The 25,307-nt window shown below is 44.7% G+C and overlaps 1 protein-coding gene across 1 annotated transcript; it reads right to left on the reverse strand.

Moving 5' to 3' along the window:
• Positions 1-13,852: 13,852 nt before the first annotated feature.
• On the reverse strand, positions 13,853-20,899 carry ING2 (inhibitor of growth family member 2). The gene is made up of 2 exons (XM_030192658.1): positions 20,502-20,899; positions 13,853-15,784 (listed from the first exon to the last, which is right to left on the reverse strand). Exons 1-2 carry the CDS (start codon positions 20,683-20,685, stop codon positions 15,114-15,116), a joined length of 855 nt encoding a protein of 284 aa, XP_030048518.1. The 5' UTR covers positions 20,686-20,899; the 3' UTR covers positions 13,853-15,113.
• Positions 20,900-25,307: the final 4,408 nt, after the last annotated feature.

Raw genomic sequence — 25,307 nt, forward strand, 5'->3', positions numbered from 1 at the left:
CTATCCTTGAAAGAGTTCCCTTAGTTTTCTAACTTCTGTTTTTATATTGTAAACCACTCAGTTAAAAGATATGCAGATAGAGGAACTGCAGGACAGGGAGCCAGAATAGATAATGGCAAATTAAATATATTCAGGGTATGTACAAAGTGATGCACACAGGAAAAACCACTAACAAGTACAAAAATATTGCGCTCCATATTCAAAATAATTAAAGACATTGTGAACAATACATTGAAATCCTCAGTTCAGTGTAAGTAGCAGTCAAAAAAGCAAATATGTTTGGAATTATTCATAAAAGGGAGAATACTGAAATATAATAACTCTGTAAACTGCACCTGAATACTCATGCATTTCTAGTCATCTCATCGCAAACAAACTGAATGGAAATAGTACAGGCAGCAAGAAGGGCACCTTTATGAAGAAAGGCTAAACGGGTTAGGGCTCTTCAGCTTGGCAAAGAGATAACTTAGGGGATATAATAAAATCATGACTGGTATGAACAGGTTTAATAAAAAACTGATTTAGCTATTCAAAGAGTACTAAAACTAGGGGGTACTTCTTGAAACAGGTACAATTTATAAGAAATTTGGGGTATTCGTTTTTAGCCCCCACACAAAAACTATGGAATCTGTTGCTGGAGGCTGTGGTCAAAGTTAAGAGCATGGTTGGGTTTATAATGTGGCAAATCGATTCATACTTACTGTCCAGATAGGCATGGCATTTACCCACACCTTCATCTAGGTGTGAGCAACAGGGAAGATCTTCCATGTTCTTTCAAATGACAATGCTGAACCATTGGCCTGACTCAGCATGGTACTTCACATGCTCAACAACAATACCCCTCACCACATTTAGGGACTCTTACCAAAGGATGGTAGGGGTTGCGCTGGCTTGGTGCATGGCAATTCGGTCCTACTGAGTTTCAAGTCTCCTGTGCGTCATTTCCAACGCTAGAAAATATTCTTGTATTTTCTAGTGACGGGGGGGGGGGGGGGGGGGGGAGTGTGTGCCTGGCGGTAATCAGGCAGCACCGTGTGCTACCTAATTACCACAGGAGCCCACACCGCCACTTAAGTAGGAGACGGTAAGGGCTCCGGCAGTAAATGGCTGTGCGGCAATTTTTTAATTACTGCACAGTCATTTACTGGCCCTTTAAAGAAAAGGCCTTTAACCATCATTTGGTAAAAGGGCCCCTTAATACCAAGGTAAGCAAGTCCAGCAAATATAAATTACTTTCAGCTTATGCAATCGGGACCTGAAATGTCATGGCCTGCTGGTATCTGATTTGTACATCATCACAGTTCTGGTACTATAAATCTAGCATATTTGCAAACATTACCTGCATTAAGGGGCCCTTTTACAAAGGCGCGCTGTAGTGTAGACGCGTGTTTTGGGTGTGCGCAGAATCATTTTTCAGCACACCTGTAAAAAATGCCTTTTTTTTAAAAAAACTTTTGCAGAAAATGGACATGCGGCAAAATGAAAATTGCCACGCGTCCATTTTGGGTCCGAGACCTTCCCATCAGCCATATCGGACGCACGCCAAAAATGAAATTACCGCAAGAGCCACACCGTAGCCAGTTGGTAACTCCATTTTGGCACATGTTGGGCGTGCGTAGATGATTACGTGGCTTAGTAAAAGGGCCCCTAATTAATTAGATTAAGAAAAAAAGGAAACCAGTTTCACTGCCTATTGCTAAAAGTGCACCAACACAATTCAGGAGTTCTCAAGAACCAGGAAGCAAGAAAACATGAAATGTAAGAAAACACCATTAGCCCTCAGACTTGGGAACAAGACAGCAAAATTAAATTCCCAAAATAAAAAAGCATAAGGGGAATTTAAAGCCTGACGTGTCCTCCACTTTAGGGAATGTGTCACAGAGAAACTATACTTTGAAGATTTACTCCCACTTTGGTGTCTCTTGGTAGACAGGGCCATTGGTCAACACTTACCTGAAGAGAACAAACGTATCCCAATCATTTATTTATGTATTATTACATTTGTACCCCGCGCTTTCCCACTTAAAAACAGGTTCAATGCGGCTTACATAATAATATGGATTACAGAGTATTGATAGAGAAAATATCTCTATATATAAAAGGCACCACCAACGTTCTAAATGAAGCCTCCAGCCGGAAGTGTGAAGGGGGAGAGATATCCGGTTTCCCCCTGAGTGTCTGCCCCGCCCTCGCTCTCTCTGTAACACAAACAGTGAAGGAAAACACAGCAAAGCACAAAATCAAATCGCTCTCTCTGTAACAGTGAAGGACTCAGAGGGGGGAGGGGAGAGAGGGCAGAAACCCTCACTATCTCTGTAACACAAACACAGCACAGCAGGAAACTTAACACTGAGGGACTCGACTCCGCGGGGGGAGGGGACAGAAAGGACAGACAGCACAGGGGAAGGGAGAGAGGGCAGGAACACACACACTCCCACATGCACACAGAAGAAAACCTTGCTAGCCCCCCGTTTCATTTGCATCAGAAACAGGGCTTTTTTACTAGTAGGTTAATAATAGCAGAATAATAAAAGGGATAGGTAGGTAAAGATGGGGAAGGGTGAGGGGAGTAGGAGAGGTATGAGCAAAGGGTAGATGAGCATTGGAGGAGGGGTAGAGGGGGAGGGTCATGCACAGCAAAATCATACATCTACAACCATTTATGCCCTACTCATCTTCCATATAAAAAAGTTAGCAAGAAAAAGGCAAAATAATGCCCTGATAAGAAACCATGCATGTATTCCTTTGGATTTTAACTAGTTCCACCTCGAGTATGAAATTTCAAGTTTTAAACATAAAACAGACGTTTTTTTTGTAAATTGAGCATTCATAGAATTGGTATCAGTCTCGAATTTCCAAACTGTGTGGTTCAAAGTTGGATAACCCCTCATTTTGACTACTGTAATGGATTTTTAGTAGGGATGACAACATATACTTTGAGTGCATTACACAAGTTGTACAAAACTCAGTGGCTAGAGTGATTGTAGGTTGCTCATGTTATGAGCATATTTCACCTATTTTACAGCAGTTACATTGGTTGCCTGTAGAGTATACAATTATGTATAAAATACTTTTACTTGTGTTTAAAGCTATTTCTAACCCGATGCACAAAGCTTACCGAGCTGACAATGTTTACTTTAGACTGGTTGTAGCCAGTCTAAAGCAAATGTTATTTTTTTTATTTTTGAAATTTGTTTATTGAATTTCACATAACATAACAATGAGTACATTTGCCCGTAGACATCTGTGTTCCTACCTGAAAGGTCTTCTACCACTGCAAGTAAACACAAATTTGGCTAAATATAATGGAATACTACAATTTTGCTACTATCTAGTCCGTCCTTGCCTCTTCAAACTGCTTGGTAATCTCGTCATGAGGCACTTGTTGCAACTCCAACTAACCTATAGAGCCCCCCACCCTACCTCCCCCCCCACCCCACCTCCCACCCCTAACCACTCACCCCCAGGGAAAGGCCCTTGAGAGTTTACGCTTTCTATGTCCATATGTCCAATTTACATGTTCAGGATGCCTCCTGGGGGAATGGTCTGCCAGAATGGGGTCCAGATCTTATAGAAATCTTTCTCGGTGAATCCCCGGTCCCCTTTGTAATCTGCCATTCTTTTTTTCAAACCTCATATAATCTATCATCAAGCCACGCCATTGTTGCAATGTTGGCTCTTTATTTGTAATCCATTCAGTGAGTATTAGCTTTTTTGCTGTTATAGTTGCTCTGTGGGTAAAGCTTTTGAATCCTGCTGGAAGGGGGCGCACCAACACAGGCCGCCCAAACAGCATCTGAGGTCCCGTCTTCCAGGTTGCCCCCCACATCTTGGATGTCGACTGTGTGAGAGAGTTCCAAAATCTCTGGACGCCAGGACACACCCAAAACATGTGACCAAGTGTCGCTCCCTGCGCCCCACACTTAGGGCAAACTCCATCTGGGGAAACTCCCATATGAAATGCCCTCCTTGGGGGGATATGGGTCCGCATTACAAATCTGTAGTCCATTTCTCTATACAAAACCATCTTAGAGGAGTTAGGTATCGCGTATATGAACTCTTGTAGATCCCGTGGTGTCAAATTCGTGCCCAAGTCCTCGTTCCATTTCTGGGATAATGACTCGTAATCTGGCTCTTCTGTCAAGTCTCTTAAGTGCCAATGGTGCATTGTCAAAGACACTCTGCCCTGTGATTGTAAGGAGTAGGCAGATGAGATTTCCTCCTGTACATCTTCCGTGAGACATTCCCAAGGCAGGCTTTTAATGTAATGTACCAGTTGCCAATAGTGGAAGCGGTCTGTTGACTTAAAGGAAAATTGAGCCCGAAGATCTTCAAATGTCCTCAGTTGCCCCTCTTCTGTTAAAACATGGTATAGATACACCAGACCATTGCGACGCCATCTGTGGAAGGCTCCATGCAAGGTTCCTGGCGGGAAATTCAGATTATCGCAGATTGCCAAGAAGGGAGTAACACTCCCATTAAAATGATGCTGTCTGCAGACCCATCTCCAAACTGCTCGTGCTGTGGGCAATATATACGATTCTCTCAAGACTTGAGGGATTTGCCCCCCTCCCATATGCAGTAGGCAACTGAAATGTATTCCTTGTGTTAGGGACGTCTCCAGCGGGGTGTCTGAAAATTCTGAGGTGGCTCTGTACCAATCGGAGATGTGACGCATGCCGCTGGCTATGGTGAGATATCTCATACTTAGTAGGCCCAAGCCTCCGTACTCATGCGGGATTTGCATTATTTTAATTGGAAGTCTTGCTTTGAGCCCTCTCCACAAAAATCTCTGTATGTGCCTGTTTAGACGTTTTTCATCCTCTTGTTTGAGAAAAAGTGGAAGAGTCTGGAACACATACATCCATTTGGGAGCTATCATCATGTTGTAGACTGCTGTGCAGCCCATTAAAGACAGAGGGTAGTTCTCCCAAAGCCAAAGCGTTGTATGAGTTGTCTCAAGCAGAGGTTCCACGTTTTCTTGGTACAATCTCGTCAAGTCTCAGGGAATGAAGGTGCCCAAGTATTTTATCTTGTCCTCCACTCTTGTCAGGGGGCAGGTGGTTCCCGGCCGCCCCCTATCTGGGTACACTTCCATAACCAGGGACTTTTTGATGTTTAAGGTAAAGCCTGAGATTTGACCCTATTCCTCTATAAGTTGCAGTGTCCAGTCTAAAGCATCTGAAGGATGGGCGGTCGCAATCAGCAAATCATCTGTGAATGCGAGGGCTTTAATTGTTTTGCTCCCTACCCGCACACCCGGGATTTCTTCTGTTTTCTTCAAAGCCCTCAATAAGGGCTCCAGGGATAGTATGAACAGGGCTGGAGACATGGGGCAGCCCTGTCTAGTACCTCTGGCGATCTCAAAGGGTTGGGCGCTAACTCTATTCACTAACACTGAAGCCTTCGGTCCGGTGTACAGCGCCCCTATGGCCCTATAAAACCACCCCCCAATACGCATGTACCTTAAGACTGTGAACAGGTATTTCCACCCCACCTGATCAAACGCCTTTTCGGCATCCAAGGAATATAATGAGGTTGGCATTTCTGACATTTGGGCTGTTGTCATAGCGAGCAATAGTCTGCGTACATTTCTAGCCGCCTGTCTGGACTTAACAAATCCCACTTGTTCCTCCCCCACCACCTTTGGCAATATCTTGGCCAGGCGGTTGGAGAGGATCTTTGCTAGTATTTTCAGGTCAACGTTAATCAAGGAGATGGGTCTGTAGGAGTCCGCCAGGAGGGCTGGTTTCCCGGGTTTTTGGATCAGAGTAATGGATGCTGTGTTTTCATGTTTTGGGAAATGGCTGTGTTAACCACCTGCTCGTAGTAAGCGCTGATCACTGGGATGAAGGAGATGGGCAAAGCCTTATAAAATTTGCCAGCGAACCCATTTGGGCAAGGCGCGGACCCCGCGGGTAGTGACTTTATTACCTCCTGTATTTCCTTGGCGTCTAAGGGTGCCTCTAGTTCCTCCTGTTCCCCTTCGGTCAATTTCGGTAACCCTGCCCCCTCCAGAAATTGATTTATCTGTGCTTCATCTGGATCTTTACTAGATTTGTATAATGTTGCGAAAAATTTTGTGAGGATCTGGGATATTTCTTCGCTCTTGTTTTGGATGATCCCTTGTGCATCTCTGAGTGCCAATATTGGTTTACGGGGTCCACAGGCTGTGACTAATTGTGCTAACATCGCTCCTGCTCTATTGCCATATCTGCGGAATTTGTGCTGTTGATAGGCCATATATCTTTGCCCCAGTTCATGCAACAACGCATTAAGCGTTACTTGTATAGCTCTCAGTTGCTCTTTTGACTCTGCAGTCGGGCGTCTAATGTATTGGGCCTTTGCTTTCCGTAAACTTCGCTCTAGTCTCACTATTGCTACAGTCTGCTTTTTGTTTTTTTGCATGGGCAAAGACAATTATCTCGCCCCTTAGTACAGCTTTGGCTGCACTCCAGAGCAATTCGGGCTGATCTGAATGCGTTCTATTGTTATGGAGATAATCTTCCCACTTCTGCCTAAGAAATTCTGGAAATTCACTATCTCGTGACAGATAACCTGGAAATCGCCAGTTACGAGCTTGTTGATAGAAATTTGGTACCTCTACATCAATCCACACCAGGGAATGATCCGCTATCTCCTCCGGGCCTATCTCAGATGCCAGCACCCAGGGGAAGGCTGGTTGAGCAGTAAAAATATAATCAATTCTGGAATACGTTCCATGGGCCCTGGACAGGTGAGTGTAGTCGCGTTCCCCGGGGTGCAAACAACGCCACATGTCTATTAAATGAAGGGCTCATTGAAAGTAGGAGAGCGCGTGCGGCGTGCGCCTTAAGCCTCCCTCTCGAAGCCACCCCTGGGTTTGCGCAATCAACACTAGGGTCCACAACCAAATTGAGATCTCCCATTACTAAAAGATTTGTATGGGAGGCACATCTTTACTAAGTTTGGGAGGAACTTTGCATCATACACTTTGGGCCCATACACTCCCAATATTAGAAAGTCTCTTTGCTGCACCCAGAGTCGTACCAGAATATAGCGTCCGTTTGTATCTGCTTTTACTAACTCCGACTTCGTGGCCAACCCCTTACGAATCAGCACTGCCACCCCAGCTTTACGGTCTCCAGAGGACGCTGCATGGACTTCACCTACCCACTGTCTCTTTAGTTTATCGTGTTCTTCACTAGTGAGTCTGGTCTCCTGAAGGCACCCTATGTCAACTTTGTGGCGCTTAAGGCTCGCTAAGATTTTTGCCCGCTTTATCGGGGTGGAAATACCTCCCACATTCCAGGAGGCGAACCTTACTGACTTAATGTTGTGTTTTTCCTATGGGTACTTGCGTTCTAACTCTTCTTGAATTTTGCCTCCTCGGACGCCCAGCCTCGCCCAAGTGTACACTGGTGTCACTACTTTCCCAGCCTCCTCCTTTCAGCAAAGGGTACACCCTTGCAATACAACCTACATTGGACATTACTAGTGGCCTTCCCTCTCTTGTTTCATTAGGTCCCTTTGGCGACTAAACCTTTCCTTTTCCCTTTCCCACTCCCCCCTCCCTGTCCCTTCTGTTCCCCTCGAATCTCCAGTCTATCCCCCCTCTGGTGCCTACGGGAAGGATAGAGGGATCAATGATGTGGGGTCTCCCCCTCCCCCACCAATTTTAATTTCTTTAATGTTACCCTTTACCTCCGATATAGTATGACAGTTCCTTGGCTCCCAGCTCAGTTCACCGTCTAATTTACTTGGGGCTATTCTGGTGGTTATTAATATTTAAGTTCTCAGCCATCCAGTCTCGCGCTTCCTTTGGTGATTGAAAAACATGCCATTTGCTCTGGTAGTTGACCCGCAGAGTGGCCGGGTATGTCATCGTGAATTTCTGGTTGGCATCCACAAGTGATTGGCACACCCTCCCGTAGGCCCACCGTAATCTTGAAAATTTTTACTGGCGATCCTTCGAAAGTCAATGAGTCACGTTTCAATCGTGCTTCTTTTAAGATTTCCATTTTGTGTACAAAATTGTGGACTTTAATCATGACCACTCTGGGTCTCTGGTCTGAGTTGGTCTTCCTGCCTATGCGGTGGGCGCGCTCTAGGCAAATTGCCCCAATGCTGTCAGATAGCGCAAATTCTGCCTGGAGCCATTTTTCCAATACGCTAGGTAGCGAGCGCTCTATTACCGTTTCTGGAATGCCGACAATTCGAAGATTATCTCTTCGTGAGCGATTCTCGAGGTCATCCAATAGTTGTGTTTGCTTTTGCACCGTCCATCTCAATTCTTCGAGTTCTGTTGTCGTTCCGGCCTGTTCATCTTCGGCGGTGGACACCCTCTGTTCAAATTCTCCAGTGCATCTCATCGTGTCCGCCAGCAAATTCTCCATTGCCACCAGTTTGCCAGAGAGCTGCTGTAACTCCGGTTGCAGGGCCATTTTCACAGCCTCCGTTAGTTGTTGAAGTTGCGGCGGGGAAAACATCGCCTCCTGCCCTTCAGGCAAAAGGCTCGCCGCCATCTTGGACTCCGAGACGCGGGGCCTGTCCGCCTCTTTTTTTGATCGATTTTGGTGGCATTTTAGGCTCCAATCTCGTGACGAAATGGTCCATGCACTCATGGATCCCTCTCGTCGTATTTCTTTGTTAGCGGAGGTCGGGTCAGCACTCTAAGGCAATGGGGAAGAGGGTTCTGCCTAAGAGAGAAGCTTTCCTGCTTCCGCTCCTCTCAGCACATCACGTGATCCTCTAAAGCAAACGTTATTTAGTGAGTTATGCACAAAGGGGTTTTCTGAGGCTCTACCATGTGTTGTTAGCAGCCACTGAGAACCGTAAGTAAATGTATTACAACAAGTTCATGAGCATTCCATGTGATGCACAACTCCTGAGCCCCTAGCATTAATGAGGTAGATTTTACAGCAGCTCTGGAGCTGTCGGAGAAGAGGGAAACACAAACAGGAAAGCTGCAAAGGCTGCCTGCTTGTGCTCCCTACCTCTCCCCTCCCTACCTCTCCCCTCCCAGAAACAAAAAAGAATCCTTGATGGTCCAATAGACCCCTTATCGAGCCCCCCCCATGCTATACCTTAAAAAGTCCATCTCAAAATGGCGGCGCCTAAACCCTGCCCAGTGCATCTTGGGATGCACTGGGAGGGGCTAAACACCATACAAGAAGGGTTTGGGTTTTTTTTGTTTATATGGTGTTTAGCTCCTCCCAGTGCATCTTGGGATGCACCACGCAGGGGCTGGGCACCACCATTTTGAGAGGGCCGAACCAGAGGCAGGAGGTGTTCTCACCCTCCTACCTGAAACTTTTTAAAATATGGCATGGGGAGGGGAGAGGAGGGTAAGGCTCAAGAAGGAGTCCACTGGATCATCAGGGATTTTTTTGGTTGAGGGAGTGGGGGGGGGGGGGGGGGGGAGTCCAGGAGGCAGTCCATTGGATCACTGGGGATTTTCTGCAATTTGTCAAATGGATTTGACGGTATCGAGTTGCAAACAGCAATTGATGCACGAAGAGATCTATGCATCTCATTTGCAAGCAAACCCCTTTGTGCCTTAGTTGCTGTTTGCAACCCGGTAATTTTTTCTGCGGCACCCGTATTTTACAGCTGCCGCCGCTGTGCATTGGCCCATTAGTCTCACCCCAGATATCTGCTGTACTGAAAAATCCATAATCCAGTGTTTTAAAATCTTCCTCTAAATTTTTGTTGGACACTTCTACTGTATGTAAAATAAGGTTAGAGGCCTATTGTAAAAAAAAAGTTTTAGAGTTATGGGTTCAACTTCATGGAACTGCTTCCCTGTATCTTTAAGATCGGTTCAGAGCATTGCCCTTTTAAAGAAAGGACTTAAGACATTTACATTTTGACAGGCTTATAAAGAGTAATGCTTAGTAACTCCTACTATTTTCTAGGGTTATTGCTAGAGAATAAGGGAGCGGGTAAACGCGGTAAACCGCGGGAATGGCAGAACATTTTGAAGTTTTACCGTGGGTGCAGAAGTTATTTCCCCACCTCACAGGAGCGGTAAAAACCCCGCACCCGCGGTAAAACGGACACCTACCTTTTTCCCTTCCATTCTGCTTAAGTCGTTTGGTACTTGCTAGTACTAGTCGGTTGCTTGCTCCACCTCCTCCAGGCTGCAGTACTATTAGCGTGCAGGGCAGGTACGCACACGACGTGAGCCCACCATAGTGTGACATCACTACTAAGGTTCCCTGATTGGCCTCTCTTGAGTCTTCCTCTGTTTTATTCCCAATTCCCATTGGCACAGGAGTAGGAGACACAGTAGGGCAGCTCAGCAACTGAAAGGATTGCCTCTCCTTTGTCGGCGGTGCTTGGCACGTGCAGGGAGGGAGGACAGCCGAGAGACCTCGTGTTGTGAGTTGTTTCCCCGCCTCAGAGACCCAGGCCAGCCTGCCTCCTCATTCCCCGATCATCGGGCTCATACTAAGCAACCCACTGAAGTCAGCGAGGGAAGAAATTAGAATCTTCAGTGGGTTGTTGAAGTTCATTGAGGAGGCTGCTGGAGCTAGCGTGCCTGAGGTCAGTTTTATTCACACTTCACAGGGCGGCCCTTTCTGAAGCTGTTGACTCTTGTGAAACATGTATGTGTGCGCTACTGTCTTGGAAACTTCTGATCCAGGAATCGCTTATTTCCAGAATGGCACTCAGAGGAACCCTTCCTACAATGAGATTTTATACCAACTAAAATGTTGATCTGATCGGCATTGTCGCAGTGCATACATAACTCCATCCTAATGGCTAGATGGGTGAAAAGAATTAAATATGTTTGGAGTTCTAAATGAATGATTAGAAAAATTAGTGCTCATTATTGCTTGCTATGTGAATGAATATTCCATCACTGTTTCATTGCTTGCTACCAGTCCAGTATTATTACATATTAAGGGCATTTGTTTTAATTCGTTTATGCAGTCCTTACATGCACATGGTTTTGCTTTTTAAACCCACAGGTAAATCTTAAGGGTGGTTAAACAGTACCTGAGTTGTTTCTGACTTTACTTGTTTTGGACTGCTTTGGGTTCCTCCCTCCTACTGATCTGTATATCTGCTGTCTAGAATTTTGGAAGATGGAAATGTGAAAATAAGTTTTGGATGTACTCTGAGGGAGTCTCTATAGAAGTTGGTTTGTTTACTAAGTTTTGAAGTGTGTGCATATAGAATATTGATGCCTGTTGTGCACTGTGAATGATACATAATGGCTATGATTTCTCTGAACTTATGATGCGGTATCATTAAATGCCCAGTTGGGTATGCTATTGCTGCTAATCTCAACTTTGTTACATCATGTTTCAGACATATCCATCTACTTGCTCCCATGATATAACTGAATCCTATTATTCTGTCGCACTGTATTTTCAAATATAAGGCAGATTGAACCACCCGAGTTTGAATAGGATAATGTGGGATATAATAAATGTAAACTAAAAAAAATTAAATCCTTTACCTCCACCTTTTAAGACACTGCCTAAACAGCGCCCATCCAACTAGTGATGGCACAAGAAAATAGGAAAGCATTGGTCCAGCAGTGACGACTAACTCAAAATAACCTGTTCTTTAATATTACGATCCTACTGGGACAGGCAGGGTAGTGACTGGGTCTCGCTCCTGATTGGCCATGTCAGGGGGATTGGGCTGATGTCTGAGGCAGCTGACATCAGAAGATGCCAAACCCTATTTAAACACAGCTCTGCCTGCATAGAACGCTCTAGTGTTATCTCCTTCAGCTGTGAGCTTACCTTGTTTCCACTTACCCTGTGCCACAAGCACAGACTGAGTTCTCTGTTGTTTGGTTGCCATTATTCCCTTTGTCTGTGTTTTTTCTGTGAGTCTGTAGAAGCCAGCTTCTTCTCTGATTACTTAGCAGCTGTATTCAGCTTCTCTGTGTCCGTTCCTTCACTGTGTGCCTTGCCTTTCCCTTCCCTGCTGTGTGTGATGGCTGAGTCTATGGTAAGAACTTACTTCCTTTGTTTGGATTTCCCTATTAACCCTTTACCTGTTGTATCTGTTGCTTGGTTCTTGTGAGCACTGCTCCTCGTCTGACCTGTGTACCTAGAAGCAGTCTCTCTTTGTAGTCTGCTTTAACCCTTTACCTGCTGTATCTGTTGCTTGGTTCTTGTGAGCACTGCTTCTCATGAGAGCTGTATAACTAGAAGCAGTCTTTTTCTGTAGTCTGCCTTACCCTTTACCTGCTGTTTGCGGATTGCTCCTCATCAAGATGTTGCTTTCGTTGTCTTTTGTGTTGTTTCCTTTTTTCCCAGTTCTTGCTGTAGATCTTGTTTGGATCCTGTGTAGGTCACTCCTTCATTTAGCTGTGTGGCACAGCTTGGGTTGCCTCTCTGCATGAGTTCCCTTATTCTGGTTATTGCCTGTATCTGTGTGATTGGTCTGGTGATCTTTCATTGGTGTGTGTGTGTGTGTGTGTGTGTGTGTGGCACTGTGTGCGTGGCCCGTATGCTTGGACTCTGTACATGTGGGTTCCAGTTCGGCCTTGCGGCCCGTACGAGTGGTCTATTTCCCTTTCTGGTGGTGCTCACTGGTCTCACCGAGTGTGCTGGGCTTCATAGCCCGTTGTTACTATATAGTGTGAGCTTGGTCTGTCCTAGGCCTCGGCCTAGGCCCAGTGGCTCACGATCAACCTAACACTTAGTTGGGCTCTACCATATTGAAAAGGCGAACACACCATATGGTTAGGCATGAGAGAAGTGTTGGTGATGAAGGCAAGACAGGGAGCGCAGCAGCAGCATCATGTTTTGAGTGCCCCTAGCTACCACTGTCTCAATGTCTCTCACATCACCTGGGCCTTTAACTTTTTTGCTGTGCTGCTGAGAATGGTCCAGCACGTCTTCGAAGAGGTCATTTTTTGTTGCAGGAAGAAAGGAGAGCTCAACTGAATCCCGATTCATCCACGGATTAAAAAAACAGAACAATAGTTCAAGAGTATAGGGAGTGCTTCATATTTGCTGAATACAAGGATGTTTCTTGTAGTGGGGCAGGAAGGGAGTGTAGGGGAGGGGATCATTTGTGAACGGGGAGGAGGGAGGGAAGATGGGGGTTGTATCTTCTATTTTTGTTTTATTAATGACAGTTCAGAATACTGTTTGTTCATTTTTATACTGTAATAAAAAGATTTAAATATAAAATCAACTGTTTTAGGCTTCTGTGGATGGGGATAGAGTTCGCAGGGACGGGTGGGGACACACTTTGTCCCCATGTCATTCTCTAGTTATTGCTTCATATTTAACTAAGGTTGATTTTGTTTATTTTTATGTCAGAAGTATATGTATTATGTTTTTAACTATGGATGTTACTATTGTGAGCTGCCAAGGACTTTCTTGGATTGTGCGGGGTAGTAAATAATGTTTATTTGTTTACAACTAATGGGGGCCTTTTTTACTAAGCTGTGGTAAGCACTAATGCTTACCACAGATTAAAAACCACTACCACAGAGAGCGTTCAGGTGTCCCATGGTAGTTTTAGCATCTACACGTGCTTCCCATAAATTAGATTTTATATTTTTAATCGCTGGAGGTGTGTTTGAGGGCGAAGAGTAGGCATGACAAGCGCTAATCAGTTAGCACAGCTACGTCATCAAGCGCCTTTTAGCATGTGAGCCTTTAATGCCTAGAAAATAGAGGTAGTTAAGGGTTCAAGTGCTAAATTAGCATATGACCATTATTGCAAAAATGGAAAATGCGGCCATTTCACAGCTGTGCTAAAAGTGGCCCCAGCGTATCGGAAACCCATGCACCAGTCATAGCACAGGCCACTTTTTAATGCAGCTTAATAAGAGGGCCCCTTATATACTGGATTAAAACACAGAAGCAAGAGATGGCTCTCTCACACATGAAAGGTTTAAAAAACAATTGTTTTATTGTCTATAGTTTTTGTACAGTATTTTGGCTTTTTCTATTATAATTACATTTGTACAGAGTATAAAATATTTTAAGAATGCATGAGACACACAGATTTGGTTACAGTGTAGCTAATAAGTTAAATGACAGAAACTGAAAATGGGGTCCAGTGTTTTTCTAAGAACTATACAGGTGAGGCACAGAAGCTGCTAGTGTCCAAAATTCAAAAAATAAATGAACAGAAATAAATCTGCTGGGGACAGCGTGAGTATCCCCATGCTAGTCCAAATATATGTTTTGCTGCATAAGGAAAGCTGGAATCTGTTCAGAAATGACAGAGGCCAGAATGAGAAAAACCTTCCCAAAAAACAGGGACTTATTGCTTATGAGTTGAAGACGCTTTAGTTGTCACATCCGATCATCTCTCCATAAGACACTTGGTTGCACAAGCAGTATGTGGGTTCATTGGGATCTACCGCAAAGTCTATGGGAGAAAGCCCCCTGTTCTGCTTTGTCTTTGATCACTTCTTCTTGGCCGATTTAGATCTCTTCTCAGGCTGCGACTTCTCCCCTTCCTCCATTCCATTGGACAAATGGCACAGGTCATGTTCATCACTGCTACGTTGTCTGCGGGGCCTACGTGAGGCTCATTCTGGCTGGCTGGAGTCCATTTTGCCCTTCTCTATACATACATACTTTAGCATTGCACTAACCCCCCTGTTTACTAAGCCACGTTAGCACCAACATAGCCCATTCACTTTGAATGGGCTGTGTTAGCATTGCTGCACAGCTTAGTAAACAGGGGGGTAAGAGTCTATTTCTAATTTTCTTCCCCTTTCCAGTTTACTATCTGAATATAGCTTGAACCAGTGGGCACATTTGAATTTCTGGTGTCAAGGCAAATAGTCATATTCTTCAGTTCCACTAGCCAAAGTGCCTGTCGTACTGCTAACTCTTGTGAATTCTGAAATAATTTCTCAGGCAAACAAGTAGCATTTTAGAATTTACAGTAAAGGTTTTAAACAATTTAAAGCCATGAAATCAAATCCATGAACATCCTGTGTGTCAGTTTGCAAACACCTTGTCATTGGTTTGAAGTCTTCTCTAATACAGAAAACAGTCCAGAAAATACAACTGTTTATAATGCTTAATAATACTAGTTAAAAATTATTGCATAGCCTTATGCATTTATCCTAAAACACCAGTTCCTCCATTGTGTGGAATATTGCAAAGAAAGCGAACACAAACTAAGAAGCACTACCTTGACCGCCTTTCTTTTTTCATTTTGTCAGTGCTTCTGTCCATTGTTTTCTCATTATCTCCTCTGCACTGAGGGCAATACCATTTTCCCTTGGGTTTATAGGAAAGTCCAACACAGGAAAAATGAAACCATTCAATGGGACACTGTCCATTGTCACATCCGATCATCTCCCCGTAAGACACTTGCTTGCACAAGCAGTATGTGGGTTCATTGGGATCTACTGCAAAGTCTATGGGAGAAAGCTCCCTGTCCTGCTTCGTCTTGGATCGCTTCTTCTTCTTGGCTGATTTAGATCTCTTCTCCTTAGGCTGCAACTCTTCCCCTTCCTCCATTCCATTGGACAAATGGCACAGGTCACGTCCATCACTGCTACGTTGTCTGCGGGGCCTACGTGAAGCTCGTTCTGGCTGGCTGGAGTCCACTTTACCCTTCTCTTCAGGCTGGTTCATTTCTGATGGATCTTGGAAACATTTATAATGCGCCTCCATTAGCCTGGCTCGGTTCTCCACTAGCTCAACCATCTGAGTGACTATCTGAATCTTCTCATCACCAAGTTCCTGGCTGCTAATCAGTGCTCGCTGAAGATGTTGCTGCAGGCGCTTCTTCTGAGTTTCATCACTTTCATTCTTAAGTTTCTCACAGACATCATCAATTTCTCTCAATACTTCTGTAAGAGGATAAAAAACAAATATAAGCTCTCTGGCAGTACCACTTATAAACAGTGAAATTTTAGCAAATTTATTTTAGTTTGTTTTCATATTTCTGATGAATACTAGAAGTAGGCGGCCAGAATTTTTATTTTTTAATTTCAAAACTAATGTTGTTAATAGTGCTCATTATTTGCATATAGTGCACACTTTTCATAAGAACAGAATGCGATATGCATATAATTCACCTCTTTCCCATAATGGTTTGTTCATTTGGATTCTATATAGGTTGCTCAAATATGGGCATATAAATTAGTTAACAAGGCATCAATAATTGGCGTTAATTGGCAACAATCTAGATTTACACATACTAGTGCCCTAGTCACTATTCTAGTAGCGCTTTAGAAATGTCAAGTAGTAGTAGTAGTAGTATAACATCTGTACCTAACTTTCACAGCATGCAACTCAAAAAGGGTGTAGCTATGGGTGGACCAGGGGACGTTCCTAAAAGTTAGACAAAATGTTACAGAATGTCATTTCCATACCTAAGTTGGGAGCCAGCATGACACCAGGTTTCAAGCAGGCATAAATCCAGCGCCCAACATTAGTCGCAAGAGCTGCACTAAGCTAGTATTCTGCAAAGGGTACACACTCTCTGTAGAATTCTAGTTTAGCCCGGATCACTTTGGCACCTAGTTTTGGGCACCATTTACTGAATCTGGCCCTTTGTGCATACAGTGTGCACTCCAAGTACAAACTATATACAAATATAGTATATTCTTATCAGCAAACAACATTTGTTTCAAACAATATCCAATCCCTAATTATTACACTAATAATAGGTGGATTATAAACAATTTTAAATAAATTACTTCAAAAACTCGTTCGCAACCACTCAAATTTTAGTAGCATAAAATGCTAGCACTATTGAGCAACAAAATGCATCAAAAACCCAGGTTGGTTTTTCTTGTTTCTTTCTTGCTTGCTCCCCCCCCCCCCCCCTCCAGGTTTCTTCTCCTTTGCTTAACAATCTCCAATGAACACCAGCTAAGCTGGAGGTGTAAGGAGCAAGGGGAAACTGCTGGGCCAAAAACAAAGATCCTCTTTTTTTTCTTGTCAGTGATCCGCTTGCAGCAAAACCCAATATGTACCCATTAATCTTAAAGCCTAACTGATGTCCAAGTCAAGTGCTTATCCCTGTTTGACTTCTGCTCCCCGTAAGAAATCCATGCTACCTTAAATCTTAAGTCACTGGATTTAAGGCCATTATAAAACCACTAATAATACCACCTTTTTTTTCCAGTAGTAAGGCATATTAATTGGCCTGCAGTCATCTACCTCCTTCCTACTCTTTTTAGTTGAGAGAGGATATGGTCAAAACCAACAGCGCAGTTGGTTTTAAAAACAGGTTTGGAGGGCAGATCCATTTGTAGTTAACCAGTTAGGTATGGGAATCACCAGCTTCTCAACGTGTCTCCTGATCTACTTCCTTCTCATGGATCTCTCTCCACTCTTCTATTGAGGTGGCATTAGCTGTTATGCTTGTAGCAAGAAGAAAACTGCTAATGTAGTAGACAATGCAGATCTCACTACCAGTAATACCAAAGTAAAATCACACACACAAAAAACAAAAAACCAGAAGCCCTTGCTCTATTATTTTATGTCTGAAGGAAAAATGCATTAAAAAATAACATTTTGTATCCGAGTAAGAACTCTGCTATTTTGAAGTTTAAATTAATTACTACACAAAACACAGAGGCTATATTAAGAATTCTGCATACTATATCAGAATAATGCAACAACTGTTTTTTATTTGTACCCCGCGCTTTCCCACTCATGGCAGGCTCAATGCGGCTTAGGTACTTATTTGTACCTGGGGCAATGGAGGGTTATGTGACTTGCCCAGAGTCACAAGGAGCTGCCTGTGCCTGCAGTGGGAATCGAACCCAGTTCCCCAGGACCAAAGTCCACCACTCTAACCACTAGGCCACTCCTCCACTTAATTCTCCCAAGAGTAACAGCTGTAGCAACAAAAGGTTACCATTTCACAAGTTAAGACAGATCTCTCAAACCTATACCGGAGACTACTGTTAGCAAGCTTTAACGAAATATCCATAATAAGTATGCATAAGATTAATTGGCATATACTGTCTCCAGTATAAGCATTTTCACATCCATATTTATTCGTGATGCTCTGAAAACCTGACTGTAAGATCATGAGGACAAGTTTTGAAAAGCCCTAATTCAGTGCTTATCAATCTTTATGTGGCCATGACCCTGTGTTCACAAACCAAATTGTGTAACCTCCTGGAGCTGCAGAATTATAAAGCGACTTGCGTGGGCTCTTCATAGGAACAGCCCCAAATGCAGGTTTTGTGACCCAAATGGGGTCCCAACCCCCAGTTTGAGAAGGCGCTGCCCTAATTAAATAGAAAAAAATATATAGGCTCCATCAAACTGAATAAATATTGGGGAAAGAGGGAAAATGACGACAAGCGAATTTACCAGGGTCAGATATGAAACAGCTCTGGCTCTTACCCTTCATGCAGAAAGAGCAGACTCAGTGAGAGACACATACTAAAACTAGCATAACTGGGGGGCAGCCTGAGGGTTCACTTCTGCTGTCCTGTACAAGGTTATAGAAATGTCAAAAATCATAAAAAGGATCACTGTAAACTGAAGTATACACACTACTTTAAAGTATCACTTTGGGCATAGGATAGAGTTAGGTTTTAAACTCCGAAACAATCTAAAGAAATACTTTGTGACATGGCTTCCAGGTGGAGGTGGTGGAGATGGACTGTATCTGAATCCAAGAAAGCATAGGGCTAGCACCGAGCTTATCTTCTTTCCACCAAAACCCACTTCTCTTCCTCCACTCTCTATCTCAGTTGATGGCACCCTCATCTTCCCCGTTTCATCTGCCCGCAACCTCGGAGTCATCTTCGACTCCTCCCTCTCCTTCTCTGCGCATATCCAGCAGATAGAAGCGACAGGTCTTGGCTTTCTCTTTAACATCAGCAAAATTCGCCCTTTCCTCTCTGAGCACACCACCTGTACTCTCGTCCACGCTCTCATTACCTTTCGCCTTGACTACTGCAACCTACTCCTTACTGGCCTCCCACTTAGCCATCTATCCCCCCCTTCAATCTGTTCAGAACTCTGCTGCACGTCTTATATTCCGCCTGAACCGATATACTCATATCACCCCTCTTCTCAGGTCACTTCACTGGCTTCCGATCAGATACCGCATACAGTTCAAGCTTCTCCTTCTTACCTACAAATGCACTCAGTCTGCAGCCCCTCATTACCTCTCTACCCTCATTTCCCCTTACGTTCCTGCCCGTAACCTCCGCTCACAGGACAAATCCCTCCTCTCAGTACCCTTCCCCACCACCGCCAACTCCAGGCTCCGCTCATTCTGCCTCGCCTCACCCTATGCTTGGAATAAACTTCCTGAGCCCTTACACCAAGCCCCCTCCCTACCCATCTTCAAATACTTGCTCAAAGCCCACCTCTTCAATGTTGCTTTCGGCACCTAACCTTTATACCTTTCAGGAAATCTAGACTGCCCCTATTTGACTGACTGTACATTTGTCCTTTAGATTGTAAGCTCCTTTGAGCAGGGACTGTCCTTCTATGTTAAATTGTATAGCGCTGCGTAACCCTAGTAGCGCTTTAGAAATGTCAAGTAGTAGTAGTAGATGTATGGATAAGCAGACTGGACAGGCCATATGGTCTACATCTGCCCTCATAACTTATTTTTTTCTACTAATTGCATGTAGTGCTGTACATTGACGATAACTGTTCGGGGACAATCTAACTAGGTATCTAAGCCATTGGTAAATAAAGTGAATTGCCCAAGGTCACAAGAAATAAGTGGTAGACAAAGCAACTGACAGTTACCCGCCCCGCATATGAATTTGACAGGCAGGTTTAAACATTAATAAATAGGAAGAAAGTTCTGGGAAGACTAGGGGGATCGCAAAGAAACTGTTCAGAGAAGGCACACAACTACTGCGCTGCAGATTCATACAGCAAGCGCTTCCGTGTTCTTCTGACCCGGGGAAGTGACGACATATACCCGCCCTCAACTCCTGACGAGGAAAAAACGAAAACAGAAAAAAAAAAAGAGTTACTTGCTATGGTAACGCATTGACCGGAAGTGCCCCGGGGCGCAGAGCAGCACCAATTAAACCCCGACAGGCACAGGTTAGCTCAGAGATATATATAAAAAACAAAAGCCGGTACACACGAGAGTGCTGGGTCAGGGATCGAGTCCTGCGCGGCCTCGTGGTATCTGTAGTTCTGTTTCCTCTTTACAGCAACTACAGGTAGCACAAAGCACTCCAAGACAGTTCAGCCTGCTCTACTACTGTAACGTCTCTCTCTCCAGACTCTGGGGTCACTCGATCGCAGGCAGCTTCGGCCGCTGTCCTGAGGTACCGGGAACCTTCCGGACGGTACTTATATGAGAGTTAGTCTCTCGCCCACCCGAGTTGCAGGGATCAGGGGACCGGACGCGAAAGCACTTGGGCAAAAACCCAGCTCCCACGAGACACAGACGCAACTACTCATTCCCACCGCGCGTGCTGCTCGTGGCAGCCACGCGTCACCACAGTAGCCAGCAAAGTGACATTCCTCCTTCTCTCTGGGCAATAGCTCTCCCCTCCCCACAAGGGAGGAAGGTCCTGCCCCACTTTTTTTTTTCCATCATAACAGAACAGATCCGGGTACCTCGGTACTTGGTGTCGATCTCTCGAAGTAAGGATACGTTCCTCTGGATGTCCAAGGGCAGAGACTCCACACATTCCAGATATTCCTGTACATAGTTGACTAGAGAGCCGTCTGATTCCCCCGCACAGCCACCACCGGGGAGATAACAGTGGTAGAAATAATAACTCTGCTGCTGTGCGAGCATGGTGCCAGTGCGCCGCTCCACATCCAGCGGTGCCCGGTGCAGCTAACAGCGTGGAAATAAAAATACAAATAAATAAAATCAATAAATAAAAGCAGTAGGCACGTACCACCTGCTTCTCCACACAGGACCAGCGAACCACTTCCAGCTCAACTGGGTCCCCGACTCCCCACTCTGCGCCTGCGCGCCGTTCTTCCTAATTTGGTAATGCACCGGCTGTTCGCGTTTCCCGCACTTCGAGGAGCCTGCGCCTATTTGCTGTCTATCATTGAAGATGGAGGAAAGGGGCGTGGCATTATAGCGCACGCCCCGCCCGTTCAGTTTTTAAAGTACATCGCCTTCCCTGCTGCTAGTGCACGCTACTGCCAGCACTACCCAGTCTATTTAATCGTGTGTGGGGCAGGGAACAAGTTATTTTAAAAAGAAAATGAGATGGAGGTTTTTTTTTGCCATAGTTATTATGATTTTAAATTCTGAAATGTAAACTTGCTTTGGATGTTTGAAGGGTTTTTAACACACTAGCTGGACGCTGTGATGCTTTGCTGGAGTAGAGCTTGGTCGTGTTGGTCAGCAGGCAAGTAGAATCGTGGCTCTAGGAGCTGTGCGGAATTAAAGCCGATCAACTGTTTTCCCAGGCAGAACACGGAGTCCTCACCTTCCCTTCGATGTTCTGTTCTTGATCATCAAAACAAAAAAAAAAAACAGCACCACGGGCCTTCTGTTCTTGATCATCGTCATCATGTTACTTATTGTTTTTCATTCGCTCTCTAGATTGCTATCGTCACTAGTTTTGTTATAATATTCACCGATCCAATACCAATTTTAATTATGCATATGTTTTTTTCTGTAATTGAAAACCTTTAAAATAAAGGGTTTTTTTTCTTAATAGTGTGTACATTGTGTTATGTTCTATAGTTTCTCGGTTTAGTTGTTGTCCAGGGGCGTAGCCAGACAACAGATTTTGGGTGGGCCTAGGAAAGAAGTGGGTGGGCACCAAGTGTTCTCCCCCCACCACCACCAAACAAAATATCTCAGCTAGCAGGAAAACACTTCGTTGGACCTTGGTAGTCTGCAGCAGGCATGCGCTGAAAACTGAGCATGCACAAGTGCCAGTATCATGGAGAGTAATGTTTTCGTTAACATCAGCTTCAGCTGGTGGAGCTTGGGATACCCACCAGCTACCACTAAACGTATGCTACTGTTGGGTGGGCCTCAACCCTAAGTGGGTGGGCCCTGGCCCACCCAGGCCCACCTGTGGCTACGCCACTGGTTACTACTACTACTACTTAACATTTCTAGAGCGCTACTAGGGTTACGCAGCACTGTACAGATTAACATAAATTGACATAAAGGACAGTCCCTGCTCCAAGGAGCTTACAATCTAAAGGGCAAAATGTCAAGTAGGGGCAGTCCAGGTTTCCTGACTAGAGGTATGATGGTTAGGTGCCAAAGGCGACATTGAAGAGGTGGGCTTTGAGCAAGGCTTTGAAGATGGGCAGAGAGGGGGCCTGGAGTATGGGCTCAGGGAGTTTATTCCAGGCATGGGGTGAGGCAGGCAGAAAGGGCGGAGCCTGGAGTTGGTGGTGGTGGAGAAGGGTACTGACAGGAGGGATTTGTCTTGAGAATGGAATTTGTTGTCATACTGCTTTATTATTTTTGTTTATCTAATGTTGCTTGTTTATGTGCTTTTAGATGTGCTCTTGTTCTTTGCACTGATGATCAATTTTCTCATGCTTTTCCAAACAGCACTGTAAAATTTGTACTGGAAGATTGCGGGGAGAACTCCCCATGATCAAAGCTAATAGCATGCAAATGTAGGTATGCTATTAGCTTCGATCATAGGGGGAAAGTGCCGGAGGGTTGTGCCTTGGGCGCATCCTACCGTTGTTTAACAGGTCTGGGCTGTGAAAAAAAAAAGGAAGGCCTGGACCAGTCTTCTGTTTGACATTTTAGGATGCTTGTTACAGGCAGGATTGGATAGATACAGCCCTTTCAAATGTTTGCCCCCTTACCAAGATTCAAAATTGGCTAGCAATGACTTTATACCAGATGTGGGGTGTGTAGACTGATCAAAATATTTGGTTCATGTGTGCCAAATGCACAGTCTGCATGTGCACTGAATGGGATTGAACGATATTTTGACTTATGCTGTCTGTATTTCATCATAGATATATTCAACATACAACAGTGGATATAGATTACAAGAACTTATCTTCTAAATGGATGGAGGATTTACATTTTCCTTTCTCGGATGTACAGCTTCAGACTTTTGTCTTGGGACTAAAGAAATTCTCTGATCAAGTTTCTCATTGGGAGCCATTGTACAAGTTTGCTTTGCACCTCTATACATCACCATCTCGAGTCCAGCAGGCTGGCTTGATTTCCAAAGACTTATGCCCTAAATGTCATACTACTGGGGCCATGCTGGGCCATATGTGTTGGCATTGTCCATGGTTGGAACTTTTTTGGCGTAAGCTGCTTGATGTTATTTCTACCCTATGGTCTTGTACAGTGTGGTATGACTTTTTGTTTCTGTTTAGAATCTGCTGGCACCTAAAGACCTCCAGGGCTTTTTTCAAAGAGCAGTTTTATTTGGACTAAAAATGATTCTGTCAGTCTGGATGCACCCCACTAGATCTACAAAACAACAATGCACCCCACTAGATCTACAACACAGCAATGGCATTCCATGATGATCTACTAAATGCTAATGAAGCAGATTAAAATACAGGACTTTTCTGATCGAGATGGCATTCTTTTCCAGGAGACCTGGGAACCTTTTTGGTTAACATACCTTCCCCAGCATGGAGCCACTTATTGAACTTCTAAAGATTAATTCTGCACTGTATTGCGATCTGTTGCATAGAATATTGTTGTGGTGTAAACTGGGGAGGGGCGCAGGGTTTGGGGGCTGACTATAAATTATGAACACGTGGAGGGGCATAATCGAACGAAAACGTCTATCTCCATGGGCGTTTATCTCCGAGAATGGGTCCGTGAAGGGGCGGACCGAACTGTATTTTCGCAAAAAATAGACGTCCATGTTTTATTCGACAATTTGTGAGCTGGGCGTTTTTGTTTTTCAGCGATAATGGAAAATGAAAGCGCCCAGCTCAAAAACGAATAAATCCAAGGCATTTGTTCGTGGGAGGGGCCAGGATTCGTAATGCACTGGTCCCCCTCACTTGCCAGGACACCAACCGGGCACCCTAGGGGGCACTTTTACAAAAACAAAAAAAAAGGTAAAAGAGCTCCCAGGTGCATAGCACCCTTCCCTTGTGTGTTGAGCCCCCCAAATCCCCCTCAAAACCCACTGCCTACAAGTCTACACCATTACTATAGCCCTAAGGGGTGAAGGGGGGCACCTACATGTGGGTTTGGGGGGGGTTGGACGACTAATAAGCATTAAGCAGCACAATTGTAACAGGTAGGGGGGGATGGGCCTGGGTCTACCTGCCTGAAGTCCACTGCACCCCCTAACAACTGCTCCAGGGACCTGCATACTGCTGCCAGGGAGGTGGGTATGACATTTGATGGTGAAAATAAAAAGTTGTGAAACATCATTTTTTTGTGGTGGGAGGGGGTTAGTGACCACTGGGGGAGTCAGGGGAGGTCATCCCTGATTCCCTCTGGGGGTAATCTGGTCATTTAGGGCACTTTTTGGGGCCTTATTCGTGAAAAAACAGGGTCCAGGAAAAGTGCCCTAAATTCTAGCTACAAACGCATACTTTTTTTCCATTATCGGCGAAAGGCGCCCATCTCTGTTCGGGTGATAACCATGCCCCAGTCCCGCCTTCACCACGCCTCTGACACGCCCCCGTCAACTTTGTATGCTTCCGCGATGGAGTGCAGTTGAAAACGTCCAAGTTCGGCTTTCAATTATACCACGTTATTCGTTTTTGTGAGATAAACGTCCATCTCCCGATTTAGGTCGGAACTTGGGCGTTTTTCTCGTTCGATTATAAGCAGGAAAGGCTCATGTATTTCCAAATATTGTTCAGCTTGGGAACTGATTATTGAGTTCTTGTTGGGTTGTCGCTCACAAATATATTGAACAGAATCAGCCATAGCACCAATCCTTGAGGCAACTCCACTACTCACCTTTCCTTCCTCCAAGTGAATTCCATTAACCACCACGTCTGTCTGTCAACCAGTTCCTAATTTAGTTCACCACTTTCAGGCTCAATTTCGAAAGAGATAGACATCCAAAAAGTGACATAAGTCAACATTTGGACGTCCATCTCACAGAAACGTCCAAATTGGTATAATCAAAATCTCATTTTGAACGCCTTTCTCCAAAGTCCGTCAGAAGGCCATCCAAATCTCAAGGGTGTGTGTCAGGGGCGTGTTCAAGGCAGGACTTGGGCATTCCTAAGACTTGGATGTCTTTCAGCCATAATGGAACAAAGCAAAAACATCCAGGACTAAAACGTTGACGTTTTGAGCTGGACCTGTTTTTATAACGAATAAGGCACAAAAAGGTGCCCCAAATGGCCAGATGACCACTAGAGGGAATCAGGGATAACCTCTCCTTACTCCCCCCGTGGTCACTAACCCCCTCCCACCCCTAAAAAGTGTGTTGAAGAACATTACCTGCCAGCCTCTACACCAGCCTCAGATGTCAT

Source organism: Microcaecilia unicolor, chromosome 2, assembly GCF_901765095.1.
Source record: "Microcaecilia unicolor chromosome 2, aMicUni1.1, whole genome shotgun sequence".
NCBI lineage: Eukaryota > Metazoa > Chordata > Amphibia > Gymnophiona > Siphonopidae > Microcaecilia > Microcaecilia unicolor.

Excerpts from the sequence above, each read along its gene's own strand:
- ING2 (XM_030192658.1), bottom strand. The coding sequence starts at position 20,685 with ATGCTCGCACAGCAGCAGAGTTATTATTTCTACCACTGTTATCTCCCC. Across the intron at positions 15,785-20,501 it reads GATCGACACCAAGTACCGAG|AAGTATTGAGAGAAATTGAT; the intron begins GTACCCGGATCT and ends ATCCTCTTACAG.